The sequence below is a fragment of the Mercenaria mercenaria genome, chromosome 15 (assembly GCF_021730395.1).
Source record: "Mercenaria mercenaria strain notata chromosome 15, MADL_Memer_1, whole genome shotgun sequence".
Classification (NCBI taxonomy): domain Eukaryota; kingdom Metazoa; phylum Mollusca; class Bivalvia; order Venerida; family Veneridae; genus Mercenaria; species Mercenaria mercenaria.
In genome coordinates, this window is record NC_069375.1 from 71,286,717 (window position 1) to 71,308,434 (window position 21,718).

The 21,718-nt window shown below is 36.0% G+C and overlaps 1 protein-coding gene across 2 annotated transcripts in view; it reads left to right on the top strand.

Moving 5' to 3' along the window:
• The window catches only part of LOC123558185 (E3 ubiquitin-protein ligase DZIP3-like), a 72,500-nt gene extending 53,136 nt beyond the window's left edge, over window positions 1–19,364 (top strand). For both annotated transcript variants that reach the window (XM_053525662.1, XM_053525663.1), the window contains 3 exons: window positions 11,338–13,935; window positions 17,150–17,265; window positions 18,623–19,364. In XM_053525662.1, coding sequence (XP_053381637.1) covers window positions 11,338–13,718 — 2,381 coding nt within the window. In that variant the 3' untranslated portion in view covers window positions 13,719–13,935; window positions 17,150–17,265; window positions 18,623–19,364. The remainder of the gene's footprint in view (window positions 1–11,337; window positions 13,936–17,149; window positions 17,266–18,622) is intronic.
• Window positions 19,365–21,718: the final 2,354 nt, after the last annotated feature.

Genomic DNA, 21,718 nt, shown 5'->3' on the forward strand with positions numbered 1-21,718 from the left:
GCGGCGGGCTGACCCAGGGGAATTTGACATTTCAAAAATTTTGTTGTCTAAATCCCCACCCTAGAGACAACCTTTTTTGTCTAAATCCCACCCTAGAGCCTGGTTGGTACATCAAATGTTTGTCAAATTCCCGCCTGTCGGGAATGGTCTTCTGTCTAAAGTCCCGTGTATGCCCGCCGCTCCCACGGGCGGGCAGAATATTGACAGGTGCATTATGCATTGTTGTTTATTACATATTTTCTAACAGCATTTTCAGAAGCATGCATTATTTGATTACAGTGTACTGTATGACAATGATATTACTTTTTTTTCACGGGTTCGCCTTGTTGTGCGTCTGCAGGTCAGAATTTCTCAATCCCTGGGGACTTACTTTTTTTATCTAAAAGGGCTATACTTCTATTTTAAAGTTTGTATTAGTCAGTCGAGAGCCAAATGAAGACAAACATATTTCTTCGCTCCTCGCTCGCTCCTGATTTTCTCAAAAACCAAAAAAATTATTTAAATTTTTTTTTTCGCTCGCCGACTCAAATTTTTCAGAAAAAAATCCGATGAACAACTTACCAATTTGGTGTGGCCTAATAATTGAAAAACTACGGTGGTATGTTTAAGACATGCATTTACTTTTCTTAAGATTAAATTATCTCGTGCGCACGACAGCTTATCACGAGCGATCAACATCTTATCTTGAGGGATCAACATCTTATCTACTGCGCACGACATTTTATCTCGAGCGATCTACATCTTAGCTCGTGCACACGACATCTTATCTCGAGCGATCAACATCTTATCTTGAGCGATCAACATCTTATCTCGTGCGCACGACATCTTATCTTGAGCGATCAATATCTTATCTTGAGCGATCATAATCTTATCTCGTGCGCACGACATCTTATTTCGAGCGATCAACATCTTACCTTGAGCGACCAAAATCTTATCTCGTGCGCACGACATCTTTTCTTGAGCGATCAATATCTTATCTTGAGCGATCAGCTTCTTATCTCGTGCGCACGACATCTTATCTCGAGCGATCAACATCTTATCTTGTGCGCACGACATCTTATCTTGAGCGATCAACATCTTATCTCGTGCGCACGACATCTTATCTCGAGTGATCAACATTTAATCTCGTGCGCACGACATCTTATCTTGAGCAATCAACATCTTATCTCGGGCGCACGACATCTTATCTCGAGTGATCAACATTTAATCTCGTGCGCACGACATCTTATCTTGAACTATCAACATCTTATCTTGTGCGCACGACATCTTATCTTGAGTGATCAACATTTAATCTCGTGCGCACGACATCTTATCTTGAGCAATCAACATCTTATCTCGGGCGCACGACATCTTATCTCGAGTGATCAACATCTTATCTTGTGCGCACGACATCTTATCTTGAGCGATCAACATCTTATCTCGTGCGCACGACATCTTATCTCGAGTGATCAACATTTAATCTCGTGCGCACGACATCTTATCTTGAGCAATCAACATCTTATCTCGGGCGCACGACATCTTATCTCGAGTGATCAACATTTAATCTCGTGCGCACGACATCTTATCTTGAACTATCAACATCTTATCTTGTGCGCACGACATCTTATCTTGAGTGATCAACATCTTACCTCGGACGCACGACATCTTATCAATATATATAAAGGTTCTTTGTCAGAATTCAGATCATTAGTAAAACATGCGACTGCCACCGTTTTTGTTTTTGTTTCACTTACAACCGTTTCAAGTGCTTGCAGGGCTATAATTTAAATACGCAAACTGATAAAAAAAGGCAGCAGAAATTCAGTGATGACGCAAAGAAATCAGTTACATTTCTTGACAAAAAAAAAAGTTTATTATGTAGGGTTCGCCCATAAATTAAAGAATTTCCTTGTTTTCCCTTAATTCATGCATGCAATATTAAACTTTTCTGCGCGAATTTATCAGTCGAACTGCATTTTGTTGCTATTCTAACATGCAGAAAGCATCATTCCTTATGTTCAAATATTTTGAAGATAGGATGACCAAATGATGTGATAAACTTGTACATGTACTTGTGGGAAGTATAAATAACGATGTGTATAAACTGAGCAAGAGCAGCCAGATAAGCCAGAGTTCAGCCAGAGTTTAGCCAGAGTTCAGCCAGAGTAGCCAGAACTCTGTTTCCTCTGGCTGGCCAGAGTAGCCAGAGTTCAGCCAAAGCAGCCAGAGTAGCCAGAACTCTGGTTACTGTGGCTGGCCAGAGTAGCCAGAGCTCAGCCAGAGTTCTGTCTACTCGGGCAGAACTCTGGCTGAGCTCTGGCTACTCTGGCTGAACTCTGGCTAAACTCTGGCTGAACTCTGGCTACTGTGGACAGCCAGAGTAAATAACGATTTGTATGAACTGAGCCAGAGCAGCCAGAGTAGCCAGAGTTTAGCCAGAGATCAGCCAGAGTAGCCAGAGTTCAGCCAGAGTAGCCAGAACTCTGTTTCCTCTGGCTGGCCAGAGTAGCCAGAGTTTAGCCAAAGTAGCCAAATAACCAGAGTAGCTAGAACTCTGGTTACTGTGGCTGGCCAGAGAAGCCAGAGCTCAGCCAGAGTTCTGTCTACTCTGGCATCTCTGGTTGAACTCTGACTGAGCTCTGGCTACTCTGGCTGAACTGTGGCTAAACTCTGGCTGAACTCTGGCTACTCTGGCCAGCCTGAGTAACCAGAGGTCTGGCTACTCTGGCTAAACTCTTGCTACTCTGGCCAGCCAGAGTAAACAGAGTTCTGGCTACTCTGGCTGAACTCTGGCTAGAGTGACCAGAGCAAATGAAATCCTGGCCCCGTGTTCACGAAACAGTTTTCGATCTCAGCTGAGTTTGAGTTTAAATTCCACCTGAAACTGACCATAAATACTGAATAGACACTTGAAAAAGTAATCAACTTAAAATTCAGTTTTAAACATACTATTTAGATAGAAATGACATATTAAATTTCATAATCAAACTCAACTAAAACTGAAAATGTTTTGTTAACACGGGGCCTGGTTACTATGACTACTCAGGCTGAACTCTAGCTACTCTGGCTAAACTCTGGCCAGCCAGAGTAAGCAGAGTTCTGGCTACTCTGGCTAAACTCTGGCTACCCTGGCTACTCTGGCTAAACTCTGGCTACTCTGGCTGAATTCTGGAATTCTGACTACTCTGGCTAAGTTCACGCACATTAGATAACGTCGGAATAGCCGGGACCTTAATTATCAACTTGTCCGTATGTTTTACTGATGACCTAAACACACACACAAAGGACCTAAATATATATAGATAAGATGTCGTGCTCGAGATAAGATGTTGTTCGCTCGAGATAAGACGTCGTGCGCACGAGATATGATGTTGATCGTTCGAGATAAGATGTCGTGCGCACGCGATAAGATGTTGATAGCTCGAGATAAAATGTCGTGTGCACGAGATAAGATGTTGATCGCTCAAGATAAGATGTCGTGCGCACGAGATAAGATGTTGATCGCTCAAGATAATATGTTGATCGCTCAAGATAAGATGTCGTGCGCACGAGATAAGATGTTGATTGCTCGAGATAAAATGTCGTGTGCACGAGATAAGATTTTGATCGCTCAAGTTAAGATGTCGTGCGCACGAGATAAGATGTTGATCGCTCAAGATAAGATGTCGTGCGCACGAGATAAGATGTTGATCGCTCAAGATAAGATGTCGTGCGCACGAGATAGGATGTTGATTGCTTTAGATAAGATGTTGTGCGCACAAGATGATTTAATCTAAAATAATAACTGCATGTCCTAAACATACCACCATAAAAAACATAGTTAAATTATCTTTTCTTTCACAGCACAGCCTCATTTGTACGGAATCAGGTTAGATCTATATTGGATGTTTTGTGTCGACAATGCAACATAATATTCGTTACAGTAGTCGACATTGTGAGGCGACATACTTAATTTTTACACAGAAATGTTGCGTTGTCGCACTGTCGTGTGTCGTGTATTGGTTCGGTAGGTCAAAGGTCAAGGTCGTGGTGATCTTGAGCTGCAAACCGGTTTTCTTGATTACTGATGAATGCTTCAGCTTATAAAGCTCAAACTTGGTAGGGAAGTTAGACAAGCCAGAACAAATGACTCCTATGAATTTCGAGGTCAGCAGGTCAAAGTCATAAACACATTGAGCTAAAAACCTGTTATTGCAATTGAATAGTTTTCCACAGTTTCAGACAACATTCAAGCTAGGTATATCTTATCATGTTTCAGTTATGTAAAGAAATTAAATTGTTTTCATTTTTCTATTAGTTTTCAGAGGTACATTCTTCAGGTTGCTTTGAAAACAATGATTTGCAAAAACTATTCATTTGCATATAGTAAAGAAAAGATGTAGTATAGAGCACAGTGGAAGTGTTAGTAACTGGACATCCGAAGTACGAAAAGTGTTGCAAAACACAGTTTTTTTAAGATATTTGGTTATTTCCGGAATCTGTAAATAAAAAAATATGTTTATATGTTTATACCAGAAGTTAGGCTATGACTGAGAGCTATTTATTTTGCAAAACCGGTGTGAAAATATAAACAAGTGTACATCGTATTACATATAGATATACAGAGAAATTAAGTTGTCATATGTGAAATCTGAATATGTAGAAATTGTAGGCAATAAAAAATACAGAAACGTAGTTGTTAAGTTAATATTAAGTTCACACATTCTTGCTTTTGAAACGGGAAGACATAGGCAAGTAGTTAAGACCCAAAGAACATGTACCGTATGTATGAATTGAATGATTTAAGAGGACGAATTTCACTTTGTTTTAAAATGTCCGCATTATAGTAATCTTAGACAGCAGTTAATTATGTAAGACACCCGAGCGTTTTTAAAGTCATAGCTCTTATTAACTCAGACAGGAAACCTTGATAAAACTAGATAAATTTTATATCAAAGCATTTGATGAAAGAAACCAGGTGAACATAAATCAAAGTTCATTGTTGGTATTTTATCTATAATGTTAAGGCATGACTGTACAACTCGTTTAACTGGGTCAATAAAATAGTCTTGCCCGGTTTATAGGTTGGTCAGGGCTACGTATATGTGTTGTATAGTAGTCGCAACTTGACCGCGATGGTTGACCTTCGGCTGATTATTCATATCTATTATTTCATTGTAAAAATAAAGGGTGATTAGGGTAGCCATGTATATTTATATGTAATTAGCTTGTTTACAGAGCATTATCAAAGTATGTATACCTACATTTGATCAATTAAAACTTTCCAATACACTAATTTATAATTTCACAAATTTATATTTCCACTTTCTCATGCAGCTCTTGTTTTGCGTACACTCCTTTTCAATAATAGGTTGTGCCTCATTATGTATTATAATACAAAGGTCAACCATCGGGTTCAAGTTGCGTCTACTATATTTTGCCATCGAAATATTTCTGTCAGATGCTTCTTCCCCTTCCGTTTGGATCCGTCCTTACACAACTGTTCTATTGTTCTCTACAGGTTAATAACCAAAATGAATACCTACATACCATACCTGCGCACATGAAAAGAATGTTAGATGAGTTAAAAATGTAATGTTTATTTAATGCCAAGTTATTGTCCGTAAGTAATGACCTGACACTCAAGAATATTCCGTATATTTCCCGTAAATTAATTTTCGGTGATTGAAGTTAAATAGCGATATAAATATTGCATATATTTCTTTACTGTATAATTTTCACAATGTTACATGTGCAAATAGCTGTGTGGACAAAACGTTTAGCTGCTTAACTGTATTTTTGGTTCAACTTCTGCGTACGGACCCCAAATTGTATCGGTAGAAATATTGCCATACTTATCTGATCAAACCTTATGGTCTATTTATAAACGTTATGGAAAATGTTGAATAAAACATATTTAAAAGTATCTTAGATAGAAAGACAAAGTATTTCTCACCAGCGTTTCCTGAAAATGAATACTAGATCGACAAGAGAAAACAATCAGATTTCGTGAAATATGTTACACAGATAATGTAAGAGTAAAAGTAACATTGATAACAACATTTCATTGAATTAAAAAAATGGTCTGAAGTGATTTTGAACTCGTGGTATCGTGCGTGGCAGTCAGACAGCTACCACTTTGCCCCCGTGTCATTGGTTATTTATATTGGATATTTTAGGATACAAATATTTCGTAAAATAATGGAAACCCCCGATAAAACTGGCGAAGATAAATGAGTGCCAGGTCGGTAATTACGGACAATAGACAATACCTTCGTCAATTAGCATTTACAAATGTATACTTATTCTTTTAAATATTGTATATTTTGACCTTTGAATTATGATTGCATGTTTTCTGCATCTACAAGATACATTCACGACTCAGTACTTAATAGGGAGGAGTAGAAGAAGAAGATAATCATTAATCATTTACATTATTAGATGATGATGATGATGACGAATCCACGACCACGACGAAACCGTAAATGCAGAGCCCGAAACTAGGTTTATCATGAAAAATGTTTTATAAACATGCAAACGAAGTGTGAAGTTGTGCATTAAAAGATAACCCCCTCCACCCAAAAAAAAAAAAAAAAACAAAAAAAAAAAAAAACAAGAAAACAAAAAACAATGAAACAAATTGCGGACTTTCCATTCAGTTAAACAGATAAACAGACGATACCATTTTCGGATACATAATTGTTAAATATCACTTCATGAGAATGTGAACTTCAGAAAGTGATATATTGATGTTACAGAGACCATACTGGTGCGTTGTTTGTTTTTCTGTAAAATGAAACGAAGAAAAATTCCAAACAAATAATCAGCTAACAAAAATGCATTTACATTGGCGAATTAGCAGAACTTTCATAAACTTTTTCTAATATGATTTTACGTATCTAAATTTACCTGCTGTTTTTAAAGTAATTCCGGCAATCATTTTTTTTTTCTGACTGGGAGAAGGAAAGACTTATAAATAAATTAACTAATAAAAACTTACAAATTAATATGACGTTGTGTACGTCAGTTACTTACCTCTTAGATCGGTGTTCATGAATTGAAAATACCCGCGCTCGTGCGTTAACACCTTGAGCGCTACGCGCTCTCGGTGTCACGATTCGCACGAGCGCGGGTATTTTCAATTCATGAACACCTCCTACTCGGTTAGTAACCTACACATGTTTACAAACACGTTTGTTTACTTTATAGACTGGAATTTAAGTTTGATGTACATTTGCCACATATTTAATGGACGATGTAAATGACTACTCTCACAAGTTTTGACAAGTTTATTACCATTTCTTTGTGTTTGCATGTTTGTAAAATCGTATGGTATAAGTCGTAATAAACTATATGTTCTGTTACGTTCTGTTCATAATTTGATCTCGGTCCAGATTTAAAAGGATTATTGCTTTTCAATTATGGGGTTTCCTCAATGGTAGAACCAAATCATCGTACCAACATATTGTATTCAACTCCTGCCGGATACTGAAAATATTCAAAGGTTGCACTATAGTTCAACCTCTCCAGAGGGCCCTCTCTTAAGCGAAAACCTCTCTTTGACAACATCATTAGAATTTCCCATAGGTGAAATATACAATCGAATTTGCCTCTCCAGAACAATAGCCTCTACATAACAGTCAATATTTGTATCTCCAAAAGGGTGTTGCTCTACATCGGTTGCATTGTACTTAGTTGCGACGTTCTATGTGCGTGTCAAAAATAAAATAAAACTTTTCAGCCGTATGTGTCAAAAATTATAGTCCATTTTGGTTTATTTCACAATAAAAAGATATATGTATGTAAAAAGGCTCATTAACCTTTATTATGCTAGACACGATTGATTCTGCCTTAGCGGCCAGTGTAGACATCCGTGCAGTCTGATCTAGATCTGCACTGTTCGCAATTCAGTATCTTTTTTGTAAGGACCCTATTTTAATAGTCAACAGTATTGTCCAAATTGAAAGATGGATAAGTTCATTGTAGAAATTTAGCGGGGTAGGGGTTAAAGCAGTGTCTCAATCTGCAATAATGCATTTGGCTCTCGGGGATTTAGCCAGACCTGATCATATTCGGCACAAGCCCTTCGTGTGACCCAGGCTTGGCAAAATTCAAGCATTGTAGGTTCAGGTACTTTTTTATCAGCACTGGAGATGTCACGGGAAAAGCATGCCCGGCATGCAAGACAAAAACACAACTACGAGTTTACGGAAGCGACTATGTGACAAGCTAAAATCTTCCCCATACGTGTTTGTAGGTCATACTAACAAAATAATAATTGTGCAAGCGATTTTGAAAGCAAATGTACGAAATGAATAAAAAATAAAAGGTATATAAAACGTTTTTTAACATAGTACGCATGACTTGAAAAGTTATTTCTGTTTTCCTTGTCTGTATTATGCTTCCATAGATTTTGACACCTGTCAAGAGTCGCTATTTATAAATCTGCTGTCAGTTTCATTTGGAACGCTGCATATGGCGTGGTCAGTCAGAAGATCCAGAGCAAAAACATTTATAAAAGGCTTTATGTTATTTAAAGCAATGAATTTGGAATAAAGGTATGTTGATTTTATGGGAGAAGCAACATAGCAAGATCTTTTTAACTTTTTAACTTTTTCGCGTAGGGAAAGTACACGAAAATGGGACTGAAACAGTGTCATTAAAATGTCTGCTGCACGATTGGTACAAACATAGAACAAAAGTTACCTTATTTACTCAAAACGAAATAAAGATGGAAGATAAATCATGCTTACGACATTTTATATCAGTTTGGAATTCGCATATTTTGCAAAGTGTTGATACAGAGAAAAGTTCAAACTTTAGAAGTCAGTTGTTAACGAATATACAATGCATGTACTTTAAGGTGGCGTGAGCAAAACAATATAGTAACATTTACAAATGCAACCTCACACGATTTATCATTTCACATCCGTGTTTTACAATTTAGTGTACCTTTAAACAAATTAAATTCTTAATACTTGATTAAAATTAGTAATCCCATTTGCGTATGATTTTCGACATAACTTAGATAACAGGAGTCAGTTCATTGTTTAGGTACAATCTTTAACAAATTGCACATAGAAACTCGGGAAATGTGATTTAGTTCAAGCTTCTTTTTTTTTTTTTACCACTTACAATCTTCACACGTCCAGAACGTGTAGTGTATAAGGTTGAAAGAATATGATTTGCGAAAGATATGGTCCAGCATAGCTAAGGCTTTAAACAACTAAATTCATTTATCCAGATAACATAGAATAAAATCTGGACCTGGCATACGGAAAGGAAAAACAGCCTACGTGTACATTTATAAAATGTTATACGGAAACATTATTTTCTTTTCACTAAAAATGAAACAAACTGTAAACGCACTCAAAACAATCCAGCGAATGCTATTAAATCTGCTTGAAATATGTTGTTCATCAAAAATAAGCACACGGACAAATACATCGTATTTGACCTTATGAAATAAACATTTTGATTTACAATTGTTTAAAGTTTCATTAAAATCTACACTGTAGAACATTTTCTGTTCGCGAAATTGTCAACAAAATTGTTATTTCCTATAGATTTTCACTATGAGAACTGGAGTGAGTTCACACTTGTTCAAATAAGTATAACATGTCAATATCTTTTCTATTTGCCAAAGTTTCTTAGTATACTTTTGTATTTTTCAATTTTGAGAAAAGGTTTTAATCAAATTCTTCATTCTGAAAAAAACATATCCTAGTGTGCAGATCGTATTTTAATCATCACATCATGTAGGGCTTAAAGCATTTCAGTCTTTAGTCTGGATTACCTGCCCCTCAACTGCGGTAAATAGGCCTAGCACCATGGCGACCTAGCTTCCAGGCAAACTTGTGTATTTTTAGCAAATAAATGAATTAAAATATACCATCAATAGAAAGAAAATGGGAAATCGAATAATAAAACGCAAGACATCACTAAAAGAACGTTGCTTATTATATAAATTTGCAACGCAGCATATGCGGGTTAATTTTGCTCATTCAAGTAGTCAATAACAGTGGCCCAGCGGATTACAAGGCTTGTGTATTTATTTCCAGATAATGATTTAGAAAATACTAATAATATAAAAGAAACTGAGAATTCAAACATTAAAGCTAAATAAAGCACAGAAAAGCATATAACTTTACATTGAGACTTTGCACAGCTGCACAGCTTCCTGTTAGAGTAGAGCCTTATTACAAAGAAATTAGAAACAGTTATGTTTATGGTTCATTTATGCTAAATGAGACACATAAAGCAACATTTTCATAACTCTTAAAATTCCAATCTGGCGGTCTGGCGGCCAAGCAGCCCGGCATTCTTTTGTTTTTATAACCATAGGCCCTAAAGTAATTATTTAGAAATCACGACAAATATAAAGAAAACGTGAAAACACACAATAAAAGTTTGCATTAACACGTCAAATAAATGTAAAAACACCTTTTTCACGAAAAAACTGTGCCAAAACTGCAAGGACACCTGGATAAGAGTAAAATTCATTACAAAAATGTCCATGGCTTGTCCGTTTAGTATTGGTTCCAGAACGAAAATATATAAACTTTTAAAGAAAAACAACAAAGTCGCCGGGCTGTTCGGTCGCCAAGCTGCTGGATTGAAAATTTTCAGAATTATAATAAATTTTTATTTTATAATTCTCATGAATCAAAACAATTTTGATTTGTGATCAGGGACGAGAGGCAATGAACTTTTATTTTCAATATATAGTTGCAACTTGCATCCACTAGGTAAAAAATATTTTACTCCTGATTTTATTCGTTTTTCACTTAAATACGGTTCAGGCCACAAAGCCGGCAAAAATTTCGCTCAACCTGGCGGCGGCCTGGCATAATCATTTTCAAAATGTCTTTTATTGATCTTTAACTTATAGATATTCAAGTTTAACATATATCTAATCAGTCACTAGTCAAATAATGCATTTTAGGCTGCTCCACCACCAGCACGCTAATTTCAGGCCGCGAACTTCTGTCCGCTAACTTCTGACCGCTAGGCCGCCAACTTCAGACCGCTAGGCCGCCAACTTCAGATCACTAGGCCGCCAACTTCAGCAAGATGTAATTACCTCCGTTTACAAACGTAAATTTGTCAAAGCACATATTAGCATTAAACATTGTAAATTGTGTTCAAACGTACTAAATCTGACACATTACGTATTTTTTTTAAAAATAGTCCATTGTATAATTATATAATTATGTTTGGCAGATCAAAATAAGCCACTTTATTTTGACAAGGATAATAAAAACTGCAGTATCAACAAAAATTTACTTATGTTTCACCCTTTACACAAATATTATGTGCACTGACTGTATATATGCTCTTCTAGAAAATGAAATGATGTTCTTTGTTTTAATATTTCAGAACTGAAGGAAGATTTGATAGCTCTCTACAGGAAAAGGTACCATACCCTACCCCTGTCACCTTTATTTGAAGAAATCGACACGCCTCTACTGAAGTTTTACGTCATGCCAGACATAAATTCAGTGAAAATGGCGCCTGGAGGCAGGGAAGAAGTGAAGTCAATGCTTACGTCCTTGCATGGTGTGTTCCACGAGGAAAATAAACCATGTCATGAAATTTACCTTACTGCGGATGCTGGGTTTGGGAAAACAGCGTTAAGTAAACGGCTCGTTTTGACGTGGTGTCAGGCGAAAAAATGTATTCAAACTGAAGAAAAATACTTTGAAAAGGATGCTATTAGTGCAATGTCAGAGTTTAAATTTGTTTTCTTGTTGGCATTACGTGATTGTTCCGAAGAATACGACATTGATGAAATGATCATAAAACGAATAATTCCACAGCTGGCAAACACGTCTATAACTATGAGTGACCTGGAAACCATTCTTTCTAGGGAAAAATGCCTGGTAATTCTCGATGGTTTAGATGAATGGACAAATCCAGTGTCTGCCTGCAAACAAGGAAAAAGTGACATTCCACACAGGAAAGCTAGGGAATGTACAATCCTCACAACAACTAGACCGTGGAAGCTGGGCGTTAGTAAGATAGGTTCAAGTGAAATAGAGCGAAAATTGGAAATTATCGGACTGAGTAAAACGTCTGCTAAAAGTTTAAAGAGGAGTGTGATCTCATTACTGCGTGGTAAAACTGACTTAGAAAAACACATACAAAACTTTGATCGCGCTATCAGGGATAGAGGCATTTCGAATTTGGAAACTATTCCGCTCTTACTGATGTATCTTTTGTGTTTATGGTGTGATGGAATAGAGCTAGGAACATGTAGAACTGAGTTATACTGTCAAATTGTTGAACTACTCCTTAAACGAACGTTTGAAAAACATCCGGACATGCAACAGTCGGGCGAACAATCACAGAGTGATATCCCCCAATGCTTCAGTGAAAATAAACATTCTAAGAAACATTACATACTTCTGAAGGCTTTAGGACAATTGGCATTTGAAACGTTATTCAGTGAAAACAAAGAAAGCACTCTTGTGTTCAGCCAGTCAGTGACAGAGAAACACCTAACGCCAGTGTATTTGAAATTAAGTCTTTACTCTGGACTATTAACACAAAGTACAGAAAAGACATTAACAAAACAAATTTCTAAATTTTCATTCTCGCACAAAACAATACAAGAATTTTTCTGTGCATTGTACATTAGCTGTCAAAATGAAAGTGATGTCAAAGAAATCTTTCTGAAGGAATGCAAAAGTTTGCAAAGTATTCTTGACATGTCGACAGTGCTTGTTTTCGTCAGTGGAATAAATGCAGAAATCATTTCTTCAATATCTCGCAATTTCATGTCAGTAATCAGTGAAGATAAGAGAACGAGTGAATACAGAACTACGACTGATGAGTACTGTCAACCTCTGAAAGACATACAAGACATGTACATTTCTTGTATGAAAGAAAACACGAGCGGTAAGGAACTCAAAATTTGCTGCCAAGATTTTTTCTTTAGCAAAGATTGTAACGAAGAAAAATACTTTAACCATTTAACGCAGCTCTCAGTGGACAATAAAAGCAACATGGCGTCAATAAATATCGACACAGACCGTGGTCGTAGTTTACGTGAAATTATTGATTGTTTGGATCTAGTTGATCCGTTCAACATCAATAAAATACGGTACGTGGGTAATGATGAAAACGCGCTACTTCTTGTGCTGTTAAACAAGTCAACGAAATGTCTCACTGTTTTATCGTTTGGTTCTTGGAGCCGTGAAATGTTGCAAACATTACAGAATAATTCTCTGTTACAAGCAATTCATATCGACAATTTCAAGATGAGCCACGATGTGCTGTATGACTTTCTGAATTATATTATAAACAGAAAAACAATGACGGAGATTATATTGGGGCACTTATGGTGTGCCGAGCACGGCGAGTCGTGTAGTTTCAGTCTGGATTTTTGCCAGCATTCAGATCTAAGGAAGTTAGAATTGTGCTGGATACCTGAAGTGTCACAATTGAAAGTTAATAGTCAAGTGGAACACGTGGAGATGTGGGTTATCAATCTAGGTGAAATGTCGCTGCCTCCTGGAATGGGAAATATCAAACATGTTAGGTTGGAGTATGTAAACATGTCTGCTTCAACATTGCGTGATCTCGTTAAGGTAGTGGAGAAACTTTCACACAAAGTCACAGTAACAATACGGTACTGTAAGATAGAACCGGAAACAGAGTTTGAACACGTTAAACAATATATACGCTCATCTCAGAATCTCCGAGTTACGCTGGATGATAGCTTGTGGTTTGTGTTTGAAACAAAAGTTGAAAGTTAAGTTACTAAATAAACTCAGACAGATAGTGTCAATGTATATAAACATTATTCATTCAAAATACTATAACTCATTACACAACACATTGACATATGACATATGTGTAACATGTATATACACGTGTACATAATAAAATATAGTGAATATATAGAGGATGAGATTTGGATGAATTCTTGGAGGAAAAATATGGACGCGCTGTTCTTTATGGATTTATAAACAAGTAAGTTATTTTATTTGCTTTTATTTATTATATTCTAAACTTTATTTCATATTTTTAATAATTTTTAGAATTTAGCCTCGTCCTGTTAAAAAGGGCCATCTTTGAAAAAAATGTTTCATTAATTTAAAAGTTAATTAATCAGTTAATTGAGCTCTGTACCCAAATTGACCACAGTTACTCTCAATTCCTGTGTAGTGTAAAGATATAGTACTTGTGCTCCCTGAAGGGGTGAGAGTATATAGTCCCCACCTTATCTTTTCGTCCGTCCGTCACACTTGTAGAAACTTGTTGGTCAATTTTGTAATATATTAAGCTTGTTTACAAACAAGAAAAAAATTATTTTTCGATGTTGCCTATCAAAACATTTAAAGTTATGCCCCTTTTTCGAAAATATTTGATTTATCAGTGCTTAGTAGCTGGAATTCGTACCACTGATAGTGAAAACTGTGAAATTCACCCTTGTATAGATCCATGCCTGCGGTTATGATATTTTCTTTTTAAAATTATGCGAAAAATGAACATTAGCAGCTAAAATGAAAAATCAACCATATGCGAATTTTTTTTAAACTTCACACACATTTATTATGTGAATACAAAGCAATGACGGATTAATAATTATTCTATTTACATTTTTACAGAATATGACCACTTTGATAAAAATTATAGTTATAGTTTATAAACAATTTTGCATGTATTAATATTCATACACGACATGGGAAATCTCAAATTTCCGACACTTTTTTGTTGATGTGACATGCTATGCACCCTATCCAAAAAGCCATTTGATTTTAAAATAGCCACTTTCGATCTTTTCATGGTCGACAGTGCATCGTAGTGGTAGCCAGTACGTCACATTATCAAATCTTGACTTCAAATGTTTACTTACATTGACTGTAATGCGTGATTTCTAAAAATCTAAATTTTTGTAGGATTATTTTCGACATATTTGTCGAAATTTGTGCACGATAAATTGCGTACAAAAAATGTCATCGCTGCTGTATTACGTCACGTGAGCGGCACGCGCGTCTATCGTACTTTTGATTTAAAGGCTTTCAACACTGGTCGGTGTTTGAACATAGCATGATGAAATATTTTTTATCTGTGCTTCTGCAGAGAGCGTATTCATCGAAATACCGCGAGCATAGGAATACCGCGAGCATAGGTTCCACCACTCTAGAAATTTTTGGTCAAAGTTTTGTATATAAGCTTGGGCTAAGCTTGAATCTCGGTACCAACCACTGGGAATGTATTGAAACTTCACACACTTGTTTACTGACATGATCTGATATGCAGTGCACCGGTTCCATAACTCTATTTTGCATTTTTACAGAATTATGCCCCTTTTTTCGACTTAGAAATTTTTGGTTAATGTTTTGCATGTAAGCTGGAATCTCAGTACCCACTGATCTGAAATCTTTGAAACTTCACACGCTTGTTTACTGTCATGCACTGCACCGGTTCCATAACTCTATTTTGCATTTTTACAGAATTATGCCCCTTTTTTCGACTTAGAAATTTTTGGTTATAATTTTGCATGTAAGCTGAAATCTCAGTACCCACTAATGGGAAATCTTTAAAACTTCACACACTTGTTTACTGTCATGATCTGACATTCAATGCACCGGTTCCATAACTCTATTTTGTATTTTTACAGAATTATGCCCCTTTTTTCGACTTAGAAATTTTTGGTTATAATTTTGCATGTAAGCTGAAATCTCAGTACCCACTAATGGGAAATCTTTAAAACTTCACACACTTGTTTACTGTCATGATCTGACATGCAATGCACCGGTTCCATAACTCTATTTTGTATTTTTACAGAATTATGCCCCTTTTTCGACTTTTTGGTCAAAGTTTTGCATGTAAGATGGAATCTCAGTACCCACTAATGGGAAATCTTTGAAACTTCACACACTTGTTTACTGTCATGACCTGACATGCAGTGCACCGGTTCCATAACTCTGTTTTGCATTTTTACAGAATTATGCCCCTTTTCTCGACTTTTTGGTCAAAGTTTTGCATGTAAGATGGAATCTCAGTACCCACTAATGGGAAATCTTTGAAACTTCACACACTTGTTTACTGTCATGACCTGACATGCAGTGCACCGGTTCCATAACTCTATTTTGCATTTTTACAGAATTATGCCCCTTTTTTCGACTTAGAAATTTTTGGTTAAAATTTTTGCATGTAAGCTGAAATCTCAGTACCCACTAAAGGGAAATCTTTAAAACTATACACACTTGTTTACTGTCAAATGGTCTGACATGCAATGCACCGGTTTCATAACTCTATTTTGTATTTTTACAGAATTATACCCCTTTTTTGACTTTTTGGTTAAAGTTTTGCATGTAAGATGGAATCTCAGTACCCACTAATGGGAAAACTTCACACACTTGTTAGCTGTTATGATCTGACTGGCAATGCATAGGCTCTATGACTCTTTTTTGCATTTATGCAGAATTATGTCCCTTTTTCACCTTAAAAACTTTTGGTCAAAGTTTTGCATGTAAGCTGGAATGTCAGTACCCACTAATGGGAAATCTTTGAAACCTCACACACTTGTTTACTGTCATGATCTGACTTGCAATGCACAGGCTCCATAACTCTGCATTATGTCCATAATTCTGCATTTTTTTTTTTTTACAAAATAATACCCCTTTTTCAGTTTTTTTACTAAATTGAGCATGTTCAGTAGAGCTAATTTCACTGGGTTTTTTTGATACGCCCGTTTGATTATTGAAACGCCCTTGGCGGGCGGCCGGGATATTCCACAAACATTATCTTGGGTATTTCTTTCAGCGAATGGAGGGATTTTGATGTAACAGGCACAATTGTTACCCATCATGAAATAGAATGTCCTGCATAAGAACCAGGCCCCTAGGTCTAAGGTTAGTGTCACACTTAAAGGCCAATGTTCAGATACAAGAATGACTTTATCCTGAGCATTTGTTCTTCATGCATGCAGGGATTTTGATGTAACTTGGCACAATCGTATGTGCAGTTCTGTAACAAAAACGTTTCGTTTAACAAAATCTTGACGGGCTTATTTTGGGACTATGGAATACTTGTTCTACTTTTGTATTAATTCAGCACAGCTAATTTTAAGCTGTTGAACACTCGAGCGTAACAGCTCTCCGACAGCTCTTGTCAAATACGTTCTTGTTTTAGTACTGTATATAATTTCTGTCTAACCTGTCTCTCTTTGCTTCAGAATGGGTCATTTATTAAATGGCGACGTCCGTTGGAGCGGAGACTGACAATCACGGTGGGGAAACCAAAATGCAACGTCATCAAAAACAGGCCACACAAACATTCACGCCAATTCAGGTAAGAAGTGTGTTGTAACTTTTTTTTTTATTACTGCGCCTTGCGGCTCGAGATGAAGAGCACCGTACCTGGCCTGGAATATACTATTTTGAGGTAGTATTCCATGTTGTACGTATAACTTGTTTTGTTTTGGTTTTTTTCCCCAAAAAAACGCAAACAGTTGGTAAAAAGGGTATGAGCTGAACCACACTTCTGTCCAAGAAAGTGGGTTTTGACCTTATTCTTGTGAAATGAAGACAGATTTGACGCTCAATTAATATCAGTGATCAGCAAAGTACTCGACCATAGTTTTATTTTGCTGTTTTCAAGGATATCCCACGATATTTCATTGCTTCCTTAAAGATGTCTAACAATTTCTTGTTATGTTGTTCATACTGCCTTTCCTATAAGATTTTCGCAAAGGAGACATAATTTAGATATATGGCTTTTTAATTGTTTTAAGTAAATGCACATCTGTATCATTATTTAAACGTCTCTGAGACTAATATCGTCTGCACATTTAATTAACTAATGGATACACACGGGTTGTAAACTGGGAATACGCGTAAAATGGGCTGCGCGACTTCCGGTTCTGGTGTGAACAGCTGCAAAATAATTACAGAATCGAGGTAGGTGGATTTTTGTTCTGTAAATAATGACATATTTACGAATGCTTTCGAAAAAAGCAAAATGCTATTCGACACAAAAATGAATAATAAAAGATCATATGTTTGAAATACCAAATGATGAATTTAAGAATCAGCCTTGATATCACGAAAACTCTGCTGCCTTGATCTGTCAAAAAAGTATGGAATCATAAAAAAATGCAGAATTTCTAACTCTTGTGCCTTTTTTTCTGGAAAAGTGACGCCTCTAATGATAAAACACGCGTAATACAATTATGAATTTATATACACTGAAATGAAATATTGCGTTTAGGCAAAATCATAAGTTCATATACCACAAAATCGTCTTTTTTACGCGTAACACCAGGACCGGAAGTCGTGCAACCCATTTTAAGCGTATTCCAAGCGGAAATTGGTTTGCACGTTTACCACCCGTGATACATGATCGTATTCCTACACCAGTTTACAAGTCTATGAGTTAGTACAAAGCCATAGTTATTGTATCAACTTAGTGTTCATTTGGCACATCCCGGTATCTCTCGTCTAGGTCGACATCCGGTACTGGTCGTTTCCATTGGTATATTTCCTGTAGCTGGTTCCCGTGGTTTATCTGAGCGTCTCCAAATATTGTTCGACCGTCGGCATCTGTGAAGAGTAATTGTTGATTTGAACGTGGTTTGATATTCGCAGTAAGAGAAGCATTAAAAATTGCAAATTACAATGTATATGACTTTCAATGTCTTTTTTTTCAGGTTCAGTTTCCCTTTATGCTTAAGAAAAAAGATTGCCGGTAATACTTCAAGATCAAAGGTGCTTGGCTACACATATTGTACCAAAAAAACGTGGTATGGCAGCTTGTTCCGGCAGATGGCCAAAAAGAATTCACCTCTGATACTTGAGGAGTAAAGATGTACTTCCGGTGCCTAGGCTGCAAACACCATAACATACTTTGCATGACCGCTTATTTCTAGCAGATGAACAGGACTATAATCATATTTTACCTTAACATTTGTGCGAAAAACTGCAGTGAATAATTATTTTTCATTACCAGATACAAATCATATAATACTGTTTTACTTAAATTTATCGGTAACGAATGTCTGACTTTCACTTGTGTAAACATATCGCTTTGATCTCATTGGTCTTCTAAGAAAAATTAATAAGTAATGTAAGTTAGTATTATCTTGAAAGGTTTCTTTTGAAAAAGGGTTTGATTTGGCTTCATTTTGTTGTTAATTTCTAGCAATGTTAGAAGTAATATTTTAAGATATTTTTTTTTTTTTTAAAGCCAGGAAATGGCTGTTTTATGGCATATACTGTTGCAAATGAATTTGCTGTGTTTGCCATACCGTTCGGCAAGAAATTACAGAATTTTGTATGGAATAGTTTAAATACTAAGTGCATTTGTTTTCACAAAGAAATATATTGTGAGGCATGTTTTTTTATGTTGTTATCAAAATCACTATTTGTTTACATAGTACATAGCCCTTAAAGGGAAAAAAGGGAAAATCCCTATTTATTTAATATGGCTTGTAGTCCCTGCAGAAAATTATTTATTTCTTGCAGACGAAATTCATAGTTACACTAGGAAGAACATATTATTTTCGAAAACCTTGTCGTGTCCGAAGCAGACTTTTCATAATTTTGATAAAAACTGTAATGCACATAAAACTGAATCATTTTTGTTTTAGATGATTGTGAAAAAAGTCTTTGATTAAACAATAGATGAAAACATTTCCATGTTGAGACTACTTATAATATGTAAAAATATTTGAGTTACTTTATGAATGAAATGGCAACACTTTTAGCTCGACTGTACGAAGTATGGAGAGCTATCCTACTCGACCTGGCGTCGGCGTCGGCGTCCTTCCGCGTCCGCACTTTGGTTGACGTTTTGATACACTTTATATTTATCTTTGTTAGTACTTGATGGATTTACTTCAAATTTAAAATAGTTGTTCGTCATCATCACCCACATTATATGGCACAAGGGTAATAACTCTGGCACCAATATTTCATGAATTATCCCCCTTTTCACTTAGAATTTCAGGTTAAAGTTTTAGTGCACTTTTACTCTATCTCATTTATTACTGAACGGATTTGATTCAAACGTAAAGTAGTTGTTCAACATCATCACCCACAGCACATGGCACAGGGGTCATAACTCTTGCACCAGTATTTCATGATTTATCCCCGCTTTTTACTTAGAATTTCAGGTTAAAGTTTTGGTGCACGTTCACTATATCTCTATTATTACTATATGGATTTGATTCAAACTAAAATAGTTGTTCAACATCATCACCCACATCATATGGCACAAGGGTAATAACTCTGGCACCAATATTTCATGAATTATCCCCCATTTTACTTACAATTCCAGGTTAAAGTTTTGGTGCACTTTCACTTTATCTCAGTTATAATTAAATGGATTTGATTCAAACTTAAAGTAGTTGTTTAACATCATCACTCACATCACATGGCACAAGGGTCATAACTCTTGCACCAGTATTTCATGATTTATCCCCCCTTTTTACTTAGAATTTCAGGTTAAAGTTTTGGTGCACTTTCACTTTATCTCAATTATTACTAAGTGGATTTGATTCAAACTTAAAACAGTTGTTCAACATCATCACTCGCATCACATGACACAAAGGCCATAACTTTTGCACCAGTATTTCATGAATTATCCCCCTTTTCACTTAGAATTTCAGGTTAAAGTTTTAGTGCACTTTTACTCTATCTCATTTATTACTGAACGGATTTGATTCAAACGTAAAGTAGTTGTTCAACATCATCACCCACAGCACATGGCGCAGGGGTCATAACTCTTGCACCAGTATTTCATGATTTATCCCCGCTTTTTACTTAGAATTTCAGGTTAAAGTTTTGGTGCACTTTCACTTTATCTCAATTATTACTAAGTGCATTTGATTCAAACCTAAAATAGTTGTTCAGCATCATCACTCGCATCACATGACAAAACAAGGCCATAACTTTTGCACCAGTATTTCATGAATTATCACCCTTTTTACTTAGAATTCCAGGTTAAAGTTTTGGTGCACTTTCACTCTATCTCAGTTATAACCAAACGGATTTGATTCAAACTTAAATAGTTGTTCAACATCATCAATCACATCATATGACACAAAGGCCATAACTCTTGCACCATTATTTCATAAAGTATCCCCCTCTTTAATTACAATTTCAGGTTAAAAATTTGATACACTTTCACTCTATTTCAGTAATTACTGAATGGATTAAATTCAAACTTAAAAAAAAATCCACTTTATCACCCAAATCATATGACACAAAGTCCATAACTCTGGCACCAATTATGAGCCTTTTACTTAGAGTTAAAGGTCAAAGGTTAATTTAATGCATTTTCACTATATCTCAAGTTATTTCAAAATGGATTTGATTCAACATGACACAAGGTGTATTTTTGCTAAGAATTATACTTAATATTTAATGTTTTGAAACACTTGATCCTTATCTTTCTTATTCTTTAATACTTTGACACAGACGCTATTATTCAATATTTCGTCCATGTTAGAATCATTAAACACCCAAGTGACAGCTCCAGCTTCGTCAAATGTACCCAGTTTCACTATCCAGCATCGAAATAGTCGAGCGCGCTGTCTCCTGTGATAGCTCTTGTTTTATCTCTACTTACATTTATATGTAGACTCACTTATTTCTACATAACAAAAGAATATATGTTGCAAGAGAAATAATCGTTTCATCAACAAAAGTTGGTATTACATCGCAAGAAAAGGGGACTATATAATAAACATTACAATACATGTAGGTCTATTTTTAAAGGAAGATAATCGTTTCCTAAGTTCTGA